Consider the following 15274-nt stretch of genomic DNA (forward strand, 5'->3'; position numbering starts at 1 on the left):
ATGGAATAGGTGCACTAGGAGGGGGGAGTCAGACTGTGGCAGCAGAGATCGCACAGGTCATCGGTCTGAGATGTGATGCACACCAGAGTCTGTCGAATGAAAATAAAATTGCTCAATCCAAGAGTTGCGGTGTCTCGTGGAACACGCGCTGGAAGAGTATAAAAATAAATAAATAAAGAAATAAAATACCCCCCGACCCCCACAATCTAGCCATAATGCAACTGTCGGAAATAGTAATCAATAATGTGGATTTCCAGTCCCATAGGTGGCAGTAAAGAGAATTACTATGAAGGGTGAAATCCAAATTGTCTTCACTTAAAAAAACAAAACAAAAAAACGTTGAGATATCGCAAGCATCGTTTAGTTACCAATCCCCCTGTTAAAATAAATGGAATAATTTCTCAACCAACAGTTTTTACGGATTCCAAAATCAGTTCTTGGTCAATTTGTCGTCCTGTATATGTAATGCAAGGCAATCCTACATCCAGTCATAACTCCAAAGAAATGACGATGTAGGCCCGTGACAAAAAAAAGTTGGACACCCGCGGCCTCCAGTCGATACCGCCGAACTACTGGGGACTGTTGCGGCGATGACAAAAGGCACATTGCAACACTTTGGGCAAAAGTGAAGCACTGGAAGACAACTGAACTTTGGCAGGGGCTCCGAGTTCCTTCCCTCCACCATTTTGAGTTTGCGCTGCTCTTCTATTTCACGAGCCTCCTCCGCCTTCGTCGCCGTTTCAAGACCTGACACGTTGCGACGGGTAAACGCGGCTCCCCCCATTCCCGACATTCTTCCCAACAAGGCTCACATATTCAGTCCTACTCGGCTCAGAGATCTGGACCCCCGGAAATCACCCTAACGTTCAAACAGTTCGCTCTTGGTAATGGCGATTCCGTTGTTGGCCAAATCGGTGGTGTCCAAACCACGGCCCGGGGGCCATTTATGGCACGCCATCCATTTTTCAGCAGCCCACGACATGACCCCCCCCCCCGCTCCCCCACTACTACTACTACTAATAAAAACAAGTGAAGGTGGGTCAACATGGAAATGGTGGGGCCCTTGCTTGTAATGATAGCTTCTGTGTCTTCCAGAGGGCAGCAAGGGGGGGCGACTGGTTAGCACGTCGGCCTCACAGTGCTGAGGTGCGCATGGCCGGTTAACTCAAAATTGTGAGGAGGTGCCAATGCGAGCGCAAATGGTTGTTCAGCTTATGTGTGCACTGCGATTGGCTGGCAACCGGTTCAGGGTGTGTACCCCGCCCACTGCCTGATGACGGCCGGGAGAGGCTCTGGCATGCCCCACGACCCTCGTGAGAGGAAGTGCATTGGAAAATGGATGGATGGATGGATGTGTCTTTCAGAAAGAGATATTATGTGCGTTCTTTTGAATTTTGGGGGTGGGCAGCATCAATTCGAAGAGTTGTAAGCAAGCGAAAGCTTAATTTCTGCCTTTTGTAAGTTCAAGTGCTCGACTCAACAGAGACCCGGTACACAGTGAGCAGAACGACATTAGCGAATGGTCCACTGCTTTTTTTTTTTTTTTTGAGTGTGCGTGTGTGTGTTACATCAATGATTCGTCTGTCAAACGTCTCCAATTGTCAAAAAGGCAACGTTTCAATATTTTCAGAAATCTGGACCAAGCGGTTGAACTTTTGCAAAGTCCTTCCGTCATCTTTGGGCTGCTTGGCGCTCACTGCCGTCTAACTTCCTCCATGCGTGGGGATTTCCACCTCCATCCTTGCTTGAGAGGGCTCATTGTATGAAGAGGGGGAGGGAAAGAAAAAGAAAAAAAAATCTTTTGCACCGGAATTGTGGATTTGCATCGCAATATTTTATGACGGAAGTCATTTACTTTAAAAACAACAAATTCAGGACATTTGGGACTGAAACAGAACCCAGAAATCCAGCTCAAAATGGCCGCTTCCTGGTTTTGACCAGGCGCCACTTGGGAATTTGACAAACACAAAATCAAGTTTCCTACTCGCAAGTTATCATCCAAGACTATTTCTTCACAAATTCTCAATGAAATAAAACGCAAAATAGTTGCCCGTCGAACGACATAGGAAGGTGCAGCCAGCAACATTTATTACATCAGGACTAGTGAATGCAAAAATAAACACACGCACGGTGTTGCACGTTCACTCTTTAAAAAATGAAAGAGACAAGATGGCATCGTTTAAAAACGTTGGAATTTGGGCAACAATCATCATTTTTATCAAATCTGAGTGATTCCCCCCCCCCCAAAAAAAAGCAGCCCAGGTTTTAGGCACAATAATTTCCCCGTCATTCAAATAAATGATAGATCAAAAAATGATCATGCCTATTTCTTCATTGACTTTTTGTGCCTTATATGTTATGTTAAGACGAATGAGACAAAAAAAAAACTTACACTGGGAAAGATATGAAAACATTTGACTTTGAAATCAATACAATGAGAATACCCGAAATCTGGCAAAAAAAAAAAAAAAATCACATGACCGTATATTCAAACTAATGACTAAATGAGTATTTTTCTCAGTCACTAAAGGATGCAAATCTGAAAGCAACTCAAGCACTCATAACAAAACCAAAACAAAAACGACAAATAACATTTCATTGCCCCAAAATAGGAGTCAGATCCAAAGTTGATGCAGGATACAAATACAATGAGAGGAATAGAGAGATGAAAAGAAAATAACAACTCCACAAAGGATGGACGGTTTTCAACCTCGTCCACAATTTGGGCGCTCGGGCCACAAAAGCGGCACCTCGGAGAACGAATGCACGCACAAGCACATTGCTGTGGATTCCGACATTTGGGAGCACGCCGGTCTAGGACCGTGCGCCCTTTTTCTTCCGATTTGGAACACGACGGCAATGAAAAAGTCCGTTTTTAATTTGACAAAGGTGCGTTGTGACATGCAGTGAGGAAGGTGCCGATGCAGGTGAATGTCGGGGTTTTCTGCGTTGCGCGCGCAACGCTCCAGTTGCATTTCGGTGCGAGCTCCAACGAGCGCTGGTGTCCGGATCGGAGGTTGTTGCCAGTCCACGACAGGGTGTTGGAAGAAAGGGAAACGGTGTAGCCGATGTGCTGGCAATTGTGGTCTTTTCATTCATTCCTTTGAATGCGGCCGTCAGTGTCACGGCTGCGACGGCTGGATTGACAGCAGGCTCCCAAATTTGAAGTGCTGGATGACCGGGAACTTCTCCAGACACTAAGAATTCGTGCAGATAGGCAAAGGTTAACATTAACACCAAAAAAAAAAATGTGTCTTTTATGGTCATTCTAAAGAGTGTCCTCAACAGCTCATTTTCGAGTTCTTTGGAAGATCCTACTATTTGTTTCCAAATCTTGAAATGGCATGGCCCCACCTTGGCTCGCGGAGCTCCTACGCACCTGCCCTGTGGCTCAGGTCCGCGGACCAGACACTATTAGAGGTACCGAGAACTTGGGGCAGATGGAGCCTTTTCCATTGCCGCTCCCTCTCTTTAGAATGGATGTTGGGCCAGCTCACTCGCTGCCCATCTTGAAAACCCGTCTTAAAAACTCATTTTTAGTCGTTGGCTTTTGACTCAGCCTGAGACCGGATATTTAGCTGGATGGTTTTTGTGCTTTCTACTGTCTTTGTTCTTGCTTGTTTAATTGTTCGTTGCTGTCTGTATCATTTTTGCACTTTGTAGACAACGGTGGTTGTTTGAAAGTGCTGGAGAAATACACTTGAGTGGAGTTGACCTTGACCTTGCAAGTTGCAAGGCACTGTGGACTTTAGTGGTGAAGCGTTAGCAAGCTGGTGACTTGCAAGCGGTACACCCACCCACCGCAGTCGTGCTTTGTAACCTCCGTGACTGACTGCGAGGTCTCGCACATCTCCTCTGTTTTGGCAGCATTTTTGTGTTTGAAGGCAACAATAATTGTGGGGGTTTTCCAAAACATTTTGGGGACAGGTTTCGAAAAGTTGGCGCTCCTCCTTCTCCTCCTACTCCTAAGACAGCTGTTGAGTAAGCATGGGATCAAAACAGCACAATTTGTTCCGTATTGTGTAAGCCGGGCCCGAGTTTGATAACACTTCAGACAACAGCGGCAGTGTGTTTTTATTTATGACACCACTAGTGTGGCCGGCGGAGATGCTTCACGTACTTTTGGGGAACAAGCAATTGGTCTTTCCTGACAAAGTGACCAGGCCAAACTTCTGGCAAGGCATTCAGACTGCGGTTGCGCTCTTCGAAAATCCTGTCTAAGCACGCCCGCTAATAGAAGAACGCGTTTGGATACGGCCTTTTCAATTTTGTCACTCCACTCACCCCATAATTCCTTTTTTTTTTTTTTTTTTTGGGTTCATCTCCAAACCCGAAACATGACATTGTGTTGTAGAAAACTTGTCTAAGGTGTTAAATTCGCAATATCTGAAACTCAAGATTATTTTGCCGCTTCATGACCTCATAAAATTAAGGAGATCAAATTCGTCCTTTTTTTCACACAATTATGGATCATCTGAAAATTACGTTGATTGGATCAGGACAACTCGAAAAGACACCATTAAAAAAAAAAAAAAGTTCCAAACTTTCCCCATCCAAATGTGTCAGTTTGTGCCTTTGGAAACATTGGCTCGCCCCTTTCAGAGAGAAAAGGCGCAGGATCCTGCTTTTCCCCAGGCCAAGTACAACTCTGCCCGAAACCTTGTGTGGGGCCAGCAAGAGGGAGTGAGGAATGCGAGTCTGCTGATGGTTGCTCCAGGCTTGGAGGAAGGTCGGGAGAGAGGGAGGGAGGGAGGGAGGGGTGGATTTAATGAAGGCAATGGCGGTGGAGAAGGACGAGAGGGAGGGGGGGAGGCAGACAGTTTGGCCCCTCAGCTCTTTGGGAAGACTCGCAGGCTGCACTGGAAAACACAGGATGTGGGCATGCAGGCGGGAGCACACAATTCCATTCTCGCTGGTCCTCTGTTAACCCTTTCCTGCCTCTCCTCTTGCTGCTTGCAGACGGTTCAAGCCTTGGGTTTCTCCGATGTCGTTATTTGCATAAAGTCACGAGAAAATAGTGCTTCCTGAACGCGACGCAATTAAATCTATACATATACCTCAATGGAATGTTCAACAAGAAAGAATTAAAAAATACTGCTCACAGCCCGAGGCGATGCAATATCCCCAAATCACACAATGCGAATTTACAGTAAAAAACGTGAATCCAAAATTAAACGAAACCCAAAGAATGGTCACAGGGCAACTGTTTGTTGTTTTTTTAAAAATGATAATTTACATTGGACCCACCTCTCCGAAGGCTTGTTTAATGTCATTTCAACCAACATTGTATAGTCCAGTATTGTGTCAAATGTTGCCCACTCGGGATCCATTGCAGAAAGGGAGATTCCCCCATCTGCAACCCCTTCTCAAGGTTTCTCATTTTTCCCCAGATGTTTTTTTTTTTTAATATATAGTTTTTCCTTGCCCTTCTGGGGGTTAAGGTCAGGGGCGGTCATTAATATTTGTCAACTGTGGGCACGTGAAGCCCTTTGAGACTGTTTGGGATTAAATAAATAAATGTGACTTGACATTACTACTAACTTTGAGACATTCCAGACAAAGAAGTCTCTCCCTCTGACAGCAAATCAATTAATCCCAATTAAGAGTAGTTGCTTTGACACTGCATACCCGGATAATTAGCGCATCAAAGGCCTAAGAGTAGGGATGTACTCGCCCGTTCAAAGCAATCGCGGCTCGTGCCATTAAAATAATTACATGCGTGGCAACGTCAGCGAGACGGTGACACAAAGGGACATTGGCAGTGAGTCTTGGGTGTTAAACTTCACACTCTGCTCGTGGCAGTCAGTAGTTCGCCTGTTACTATGTCAGAAGACGGCAAAATCTTGGTTCAAACCTTCTCAGTACTCACACACAGGACAGAGAACCGGGAAGGCGCTATGATATCATATATATGGCCAAAGATGGGTATACGTAGCCAAATTCCACCCACTTGACCGGTTCGGTTTATTTTTGCGACATTGTGGTTGAGATCTGTAGATTCTGGTCAACGTTAGACTTCCACCACTGGGTGTAAAGTAAAGGGGGTGGAGCTAACTCCGTTAAGTATTAAAAGTAATGTGACTTCGTAGGAGCAGGTCAAGGAATTGAACGGAGAAGGAAAGACGCAATAAGGATCTGTGCAGTGTTGACCAATCAATGGACTGTGTCCGGCGCAATCCTCAATGGCAAACTGCAAACTGCAACAACCAGGGGCAGTACAGGTTGAATAGTAGGCCAATAGAAAGCTGGTGAACTGCGCCTTTCGTGGAATTGCTTGTTAGGTGTATCTACTCAAAACATCTTCTCCGGTATATCCACGTGGCTGAAGAGTGTCGAAGCAGAAGGGCGGCTCCTTTAAGAAAGTGAGGCATGAATGCTCTGGGTGAAACCAAGTGGGAGGGGGAGGCAGACACGAGAGCAGAGTGGAGCAGGGAGTAGACGGCTACCAGAACAGCAAGTCAAAGTGAACAGTGAATGTGAGCACAGGCTGGTCTGGAAAATCCGGCATTTGAAGTAAAGTGACCTGGAAGTTAGTAGAACTGCCTGTTCAGAGACACAGACGCATGTGCGGACTGTTCTTCCGTTGAGGTCATCTCTAGGAAATGTATTCCACTAAGAAATTTGATTAGGTCTTTTCCCGACCAAACTATATACAGTGCTGTGAAATAGTATTTGCCTGCTTCCAGTTTTGGGAAAGCTGAGTTCAATTTCAGGTGCCAGAAACAAAGTCTGGGTCAGCCCTAGGCCATGTTTCCACCAGGTGGGGCAATTTCATTCTGTACTCACTGCTGTGACTCGGATCGGTAAATTCGCATAACTTAAGATGAAATTTCAATGATGCACGATTGGATTCATTTCATACAAAGGAAATGATCTCTAAGATCGATGAAAGGAAGGCGAACCAGAGAGTTAAATCCGTCAACTCACCTCTGCTTTGTACATTCTAATCAGACCTTGGTTGACTTTCGACCAGGAAGGAACAGCGCTGATGTTCCACAGCTGGTTGGAGTGCTCGGCAAAGGGACCCGTCTTCATCTAGAAAACCCAAGAAAAGACGGAAGACAAAACATAAAATACTGCAGGCATTTCCCATGATTCTTAGAGGCAGAAACAGGAAGTCGTCCTCGTCCCCGTATGACGAAAACATATAGACGACTGCTTGCGATTGGACGCGGATGAGAACGACAACGGAACATAACAGGAAGGAATTTGAATGAAAGACGACCAACTGAAAAGCCGACATCCATCCAAACATGCAATTGTTCCGGAACTGACGGTTTTGATGTCCAAGATTTCTTAAAAACTACTGTATTCTATCCAAGTCTGCAGTCTCTTCTTTGCATGACTTGAAAGTTAAATTTGAGTCTTTGTACTGGCTAAAATGATTCACATTGTACTTGAAGATAAGCAACACGATAATATGCAATTTGTGATTTTTATTTAACAATTAGGTAGGAAGCCTTCGCACAGATGCGTGAGCAGAATTGCAGGCTCAGCTCCAACAGTTACCAACAAAGGAACTCGACTTTCCAGCACAGACAAGTACAGACTAGCCGGTTACATATACAGTCTGTACTTCAGTTTGAGGCCCTCGATGACTACGTCGCACACACATATGCTTTATATGTGAACCTAGTAATCGTCCCACTAAACTGCGGCTTTTTAAAATAGGCTAAGAGGGTGGGTACCAGGAGAAACTTCAGCAACTAAAGGACAGAAAACGAACGATAAAGGTAATTGCAGTCCAAATGGAAATCTCAATGAACATTCAAAAGTCCATTTCTGAATAAAGTTCGATGCTGTTTTCCCCAAATATCTCCCCCCCCAGAGCAAAGGAACCCAAACCCAGACCCTGGGGCATCAATCTAACAGCCCCCTCCTTTTTCCATTCCACCCCCACCGCTCCAGAGACTTTCCATGGCCTCGCATGAGAACACAAGGGGGGAGGGGCATGGAAGAGGGAGGAAAGGGGGGGGAGGAGACAGCCCATATTCCCTGGAGGAAGGAGTGATTCACAGCAGCATGTGGGGAAGGAAGTGACTCATGTTTAGGCTGATGCATGCACGCACACATAAAAATCCTTATGTGTGTGATTTAAAATCGGAATTTGCGTCGTGTTGAAGTGCCCGCGTGTGTGAAAAACGGGAATGTCATCCGGTAGACGTACGGAGTTTGTATGCTAACAGTCAACAAAATGTAATACGAACCCACTTCCCATGAAGTTGGGACATTGTGTGAATACAAACAAAATACATTTGCAAATTACGCTCCACCCATTTTTCATTGAATACACGACAAGACAAGATGTTTAATGTTCAAACTGATGAGCAAATAATCATTCTCTCTGAATTTTATGGCTGCAAGACGTTCCTAAAATGCTGAGACGGACTCATGTTTACCACTGTGTTTCAACACTTTTTCTTTGGACAACATTCAATAAATGTTTGGGAACTGAGCACACAAATTGTTGAAACTTTCTCTTTTTCCCCCATTCTTGCTTGATGTACAGCTTCATCTGTTTGACAATCCGGGGTCTCCGTTGTCATATTTTACGCTTCTTAATGCGCCGCACGTTTTCAATGGGAGACGGGTCTGGACTGCAGGCGGGCCAGTCGAGTACTCGCACTCTTTTAATACGAAGCCACGCTGTTGGCACCTGCACAAATGTGGTTTGGCATGATGTCTGTGCTCATCCCAGTACAGAATATTCCAAATATACCACTACAACAAGACACACAACCAAGGTCAAAAAATATTTTTAAGTAGATTTTCCCCTTGAAACTAGCATCAGACAGCTTTCTGTGCCTTTGACCACTCGAATACAAAACCGTTCTACTGTAAATAAGCAAAACTGGGCCTGGAACCACAGTCAAAACCAAAACAATACTAAATACAACCCCCGCCCCCCTTCAACCCCAACCTACACCCCCTTTTTTTTTTGTTAGCGGCACTCTTGTTGCAATTTTTCCAGAGGATAAATATTGGAGTAGTGAGTGTTCCTGTTCTGGAGCTACCTTGCTGGGCTCAGTTTAGCTTGAATTGAGAAAAGACATTTGGCTCGTTGGGTCAAGCACCGATTTCCCTCCCAGAAGCAATGAACACACGCAAGTCAAGTCAGGATCTCAGTCAATTAGCCAATGAATTAATCAGTCATTTCTTTGAAGCAAATATGGATGTACAGTATTAGAAAGCTCCTGCCGGAGTGGTCCAAGGCATTTTGGTCGTGTTCTCCAAATCTGTCTGCCATGTACGGAGGTGTCCATGAAAGGCGGTAAGCGTACAGAGTAGTAGTAGTGCGCAGACTCCTTCGACAACTGTGTGGAGGGCGGAAGAGGTCAAACGGGGAAAGGAGGAGATCGAGGGAAGGAGGCAGCGTGTCTGAGTGGGAAGGAGGAAAAGGATGTCGCATGCTCTACCAATACCCCTCCCCTCGACTTCCCTCCCCTCCTTTTCCTCCCCAAAACAAAAACAAAGCGTACAGTTCCTGCTCTGGCACATGACCAACAGACTCCATCTGCTTTTCCCGGAATAAATCCCCGTCTTCCTTTTTCCTGAAGCTCCTATTCAGCTATTGGCCTACAATCCATTTGCAAGAGCTCTCGGCTCCAGATTATCCACTTAAATTGTTATTCTAAAAGACAAAATAAGTCAATTGGGTGAATTAAAACAATGCAGATACATGTCAACAAAGCTAAGTGAGCCACACAATCAGCGCTAAATAGTCAGAGCCTCCATGTGCTACGATCGCCATTTAAAAGATGATGGGCCTTACTCACCAAAAGTGCTTGAGGAAAAAAAAAAAAAAAAAGGCCCCCCGGCAAGGTTTTCATTGACGCAATTGCGGGACCAAGCAGATTGGTGCTCAGAGCGGGCTGGGTGTGCAGAGGAAGCCGGCGTCACTAGATTGGGAAGCGTTTGCCAGCTTCACACCAACGTGCTTCATCTGAGAGGCGAGCTTTGATTTGACACAAAACGCAGATTATGTGGGCGGTCTTCATTTTAAAACAGGGGTGTCCATCCTTTTTCGGTGGAGGCCCGCATGAAGAAAATAATTTGTCAGCTTTTTGATACCCGCTAATGTCAGTCAAGAGAGCAATTTCGATATATGGCGTTTGTACTGACTAGTTCATTTCATCGGCTTTCTGTTAAAGGTGTTGAGGAAAATAGTCGAGGATTTTTCCAAGTTTTTGTGGTGGCCGACAGCCGTCTATCTCACAGAGTAGATCCAGCTCTGCACTTGACAGCAGCCAAATCCCATCAAACAGTTTCTTGAGGCTCATTCATGTGATGCCTTCATCAATCAGCACAAAATGCAAGAAACAATGTTTGCCTTGAAAATTGAATTATCTTGATTCACCCGTGTTCTGAAAATCAGTGGCGTTTTTCTTTTAATCATTTATTTGTATCTTCAAGTATAGCTATGCCTCATTCTGCCCACCTCACCTTTTTTGACTAATCTCGCGACCCATGTTAAATGTCATTTTTTGTTTGTTTTTTTTTTTAGTCATGTCGTGGGACGCTGAAAAATGGATGACGGCCCACAAATGGGCCCAGTGGGCGACTGGTTAGCTCATCGGCCTCACAGCGCAGAGATGCAGGGTTCCATTCCGGCTCTGGCCTTCCTCTGTGGAATTTGCATGTTCTCCCCGTGCCTGAGTGGGTTTTCTCCGGGTACTCCGGTTTCCTCCCACATTCCAAAAACATGCGTGGCAGGTTAGTGGAACACTCTAAATTGTCCCTAGGTGTGAGTGTGAGCGTGGATGGTTTTCAGTCTCTGTGTGCCCTGCGATTGGCTGGCAACCGGTTCAGGGTGTAGCCCGCCCTCTGCCCGAAGTCAGCTGGGATAGGCTGCAGCACGCCCCGCGACCCTTGTGAGGATAAGCGGATCAGAAAATTGGTGGGTGGATGGATGGTAGTCCACAAATGGCCCCCGGGCTGTATTTTGGGCACCACCGATTCAAAGAATTTAAAATCAGCATTTTTTTTTTTTTTAAACATTAGTTTTAAGCCAGTTTTAACATGACCAATGCGTATTTGATGTTGCGTTCCTGCAACTAAATCCTGCTTTGCAATCATTGTTATTATTTTTTGGGGGGTCAAATGTCAAGAGTTTCATTGTCCCACCTCGTTAATGAACTTGATGCACTCCAGAAACATGTAGTCTTGCTGATGTTCGTTGACCACCCTCTCATCAACGAAGTGCCGAGGTTCGAGGGTTGGGTGATCTATGGGAGACAGTGCTGCAATTGTATATCTTGGCCATCAGGTGTCACTAGTTAACTTGTCATGCTCTCATTTCAACGCGCTCACTCTGGTGGAGGTCAGGCGGGAGAGCAACAATGCACTCAAGAAAGCACAAGCATTACTCCACCATGCATCTAATGGTCCAGATCCAGAAATTCTGTTTGAAGACGTTCGCTATTCCAAATAGTCAACAAGCACTTGTTGGTATGTTCATTAGATAAACAAATAAACAAACCATTGTTTGTTGATGCTGGGAAAATTATATATGAACATTTTTTTTTGTAAATTCTTATTTGAAAATCTTCGTACCAACAAACTGTGAGCTACCCCATATGAAAGGTAGGAACTGGAAGTCATCAAGGCCCCAGACACCTTGGCTTCCAGCTGGTTCCATTCTGTAGGTCCTCTGAAGTTTCCGCATCACTGAGAGATACCTAAAAAAAAGTATTTAAACTGGTCATGATTTGATGTAACTCAACTCAAGTGTATTTCTAGAGCACAACCACCACTGTATACAAAGTGCTGTACATGGGGCAAAAATAATTACTGCAACAACAAACAATAAAATAATAAATTGAGAACGAAGACCCTAGAAAGCACAAAAACGGTCAAACTAAAAATCAAGTCTGAGTCATGCTGAGTTAAAAGCCAAAGAACAGAAATGAGTTTTGAGACAGGTTAGAAAGATAGGCGAGTGAGCTTGCAGAACGTTCAGTAGGAGAGGCTTGACTGTAGCCAGCTGCCTCACATGAAAGACGCCAGATTTAACAGCAGCACCAATTTAAAGTGATAAGTGATGGACTGGGAGATGTGAAAGGCAGTAACAAAAACCTGTGGAATGCCATGTTTTGAAGAAATGGATTTGGTTTATTGTGTTAAATGGGAAGAACAAACCCAATAACGCCGAGTCCACAGTAGCAACTACTTACTTGTTAAAAACTTTGAAAACAATAGCGAGCTGATCATCCGCTTTAAGAGCCCCAACCTTACAGAGGCAGCAAAGGAATGTAGCAAACGCAGCTTCATGACCTGAAAGGAAAAAACATGACATGTGAAATGTGCAGTTTCACTCTGTGAGACAAATGGGAAATGGGGCGCTTAAAGAACTTATAATGCAGGGATGATCATTATTTTTTTCAATAAATTCTAATAGTCAGTAATTACCAACGCAGTATGTCACTTGTTTATTTATGTACAATAAATTTGTTTAATGGCCGGTTCACATATGAAGGCGCTTGTATGGAACCCCCTTGGTGAACAATGCAAAATCAGTTTAACCAACAACATTGGAAAGTTGAATTCAATTTGTTCACAGCTTGAGTGTTTTTTGTTGTTGTTTTTTTTTTAATAATGTGCCTCCAACTATTCAGGCTTTCTACACATGAACTCCCCCACTGACTGGTATTTTGTCGGGAGGAATCTATCCTGTTACTTGCCTTTCCATTTTGTTCTTTCTGAAAGACCCAAAAGTGCCACAAGATGGCACTAAAGATTTTTCTGAAAGAAAATTGGTACTTTGGCGTCATCTTGTGGCCAAGGAAATATGTTCACGTGAACAGAGGAGCTTCATTCGGACATGCCAAAGGCCTTTCTAATAGAAAAGGAGTGCAATGGCACTATCTTGTGGCATCTGTAGAGAATTAGGAAGCTTTCTAAGAGGGGTCTGGGTGTTTTTTCACTATTTCCAGCAGGACCGTATCCCCAGCGAGCACTGAGGGATTTCCTGTATTCTGTTTCAGAGTCAACCAGGTTACATATACAACTGTTAACTGTAGAGGGGCACTTGACCTTTGGCGAGCCAACGGTGTAACGTCATGCATAAAGCATGACATTATACGACCTGTAGTCACATTCGAGCATAGTTTCTGCAAATCAGTGCTTTTTGTTTTTGCACAATCAAAAAAAAACAAAAAAACAAAACAATAATAAGACCTGTTCCGTAGTCTATGCGGGTAGAGTTCCCCACAGACTCTTTCAGGTAGACGGCTATCTCTGGAGCTGCGGCTTGCTTGTCAGCGGGTAGCACAGCTGACACCAAGACTTCTGCTTCCTGCCAACAACAACATTGCTCCGTATAACAAGCCGCGCAATGTGGGGGAGTGTTTTGTGTGTGTGTGCTGACTAACCTTGTCTAATTGAGCAAACCAGGTTCTGAAGGCTTTATTACCAAAACGGGATGGCTGGTCAACAGGAGGGGTCTCATTTATCCATCGTTCCAGAGTCCCCAAAAGATCTAGTAACTTCTCCACCGTCTGTCATACAAAAGTACAACAATAGGAATCAGACACGAGACCACCAATCAACACCACCACCACTTCTTTGTTACTCATTCATTTTGGATGTTAGTCTTGTAAAACATGAAGAATGCATTCAATCCAGAATCCTCGAAACAGAATATGCTATGAGACATCAGGAAACCATTTCACTCGTTTAAAAAAAAAAAACAGCATACCTCAGACACTTTATAATTACAGGTTAGCTTCTTTCCCTTCACACTTTCATTAAGAGACAGAATGAATCCCATGTAGTCAGCGTAAGCCTGTAATAAGGATAAAAACTTGCAGTGAATACGCAGTCAGGCAAATGTCTGCAACGGATTACAATCGTTCACGCTGACCATCTAAGCAAGCATTTTCAATGTGTTTCTCCGGATCACCGATTGAGAGGTTTAAGTCAGTTTTCTGTTTGTGATTGTATTGACTTCTTTTATTTTCTACTTCTACGTATACCTAGTTCTTTTATGTATACATTGGACTGTTATTGTTATACGAATTGTGCTGGGACAGATCACCCTGGAAAAGAGAGCTCGGTCTCAACGGGTTGTCATTTTCTCGCTGACGAAAGGTTTTGATTAATTGAATTATATCAAGAAAATGACCTGCATCGGTTGTGAGAACGTGCACTTGGCTTGTGAAATGTTTGTAAAAGGCACAGGTGAATAATTCCAAGCTCTACCGTTATGCATTTGGACGTGCCGATTCGACTGACAGGACATTCATTCACCTGAGACCGCTTCCACTTGCCCATGTCGGGCACCATGCTAATTTCTTTCTTGGGTACCATGAAGGGCGTTGTGACCTCAAGTGGTTCATTCTCAGAAATGGCTCCTACAAAAGATGAAGTCACATGGAAATGTGCAGTAATTTAATGTTGTCTGCTAGCACAATAACATGAGCACAATATATATTTTAAAAAAAGCATCTACTGTGAATATCCTCAATATTGGTGCTAGTTCTTTTATGCATAGCGGTTCAGATGATGGATGGATGGATGGATGGATGTGGGACAAGGATCCATGATGATGATCACAATTTCGATTGCGGCAAGTACATCAGCCTCACTGAGCTTCAGGGTTTGAAATCAGCACTGACATTCCTATGCTGAGAATGCATGTTCTCCCTGCGTGAGTTAACAATGATTGTTTTTCAGACTCTCAAAAGCACGCATCGCAGCATAATTAAAGACTCTTATTTATGATTAAAAGTATTGAACTGTATAAATACAATTCAAAGGTGATTACTAAGTAAAGCTGACAGGCTCAGGGTTTATGGCAGATTGTAGCTAGTAACGAAACGAAAAAAAATCTACGTTTGGTATTAATGACTGATATAAACAGCGTTTCTTTAAACGTGCATAACGAGGGAAATAAAGCTTTTTTGTGGACTCCCTAAGACTTGTGGTTGTGATAATTATACAATGACTAGACGGTTACATGTTGATGTGCAATGTGAACGTGCGGCATACATTCAGATCTTCCTAAATGTTCGAGATTCATGAGCAGAAGCAAAACAAAGTTCATAGATGCTGACAACAAACATCCAACTGAGTTTTACCGGACTGCTGGTCTGATTCCGCCATTTTGAAGCTGTCAGTCTTCTTCGTGGATTTCAGAGGGAGAAAATACTGGAACTATGTCTCACTACCGCCATCGTTGTTGGATAAGTATACAAAAACATTTCGAAAATGCCGTTTTTATATAAGTGCCGTGCATACATTTGTACATACACATACTGATGCTGATTTTCCATTT

General features: G+C 44.0%; 1 protein-coding gene across 1 annotated transcript; it reads right to left on the bottom strand.

Annotated features, from left to right (window-relative positions):
• Positions 1-2066: 2066 nt before the first annotated feature.
• ptpa (protein phosphatase 2 phosphatase activator) lies at positions 2067-15163 on the bottom strand. The gene is made up of 10 exons (XM_019892361.1): positions 15078-15163; positions 14248-14351; positions 13697-13783; positions 13371-13496; positions 13177-13294; positions 12174-12273; positions 11554-11678; positions 11125-11225; positions 6928-7035; positions 2067-3197 (listed from the first exon to the last, which is right to left on the bottom strand). Exons 1-10 carry the CDS (start codon positions 15100-15102, stop codon positions 3123-3125), a joined length of 969 nt encoding a protein of 322 aa, XP_019747920.1. The 5' UTR covers positions 15103-15163; the 3' UTR covers positions 2067-3122.
• Between the last annotated feature and the right edge of the window lie 111 nt (positions 15164-15274).

The sequence above is a fragment of the Hippocampus comes genome, unplaced genomic scaffold (genome assembly GCF_001891065.2).
Source record: "Hippocampus comes isolate QL1 unplaced genomic scaffold, H_comes_QL1_v1.1 scaffold145, whole genome shotgun sequence".
In the NCBI taxonomy this organism is placed as follows: domain Eukaryota; kingdom Metazoa; phylum Chordata; class Actinopteri; order Syngnathiformes; family Syngnathidae; genus Hippocampus; species Hippocampus comes.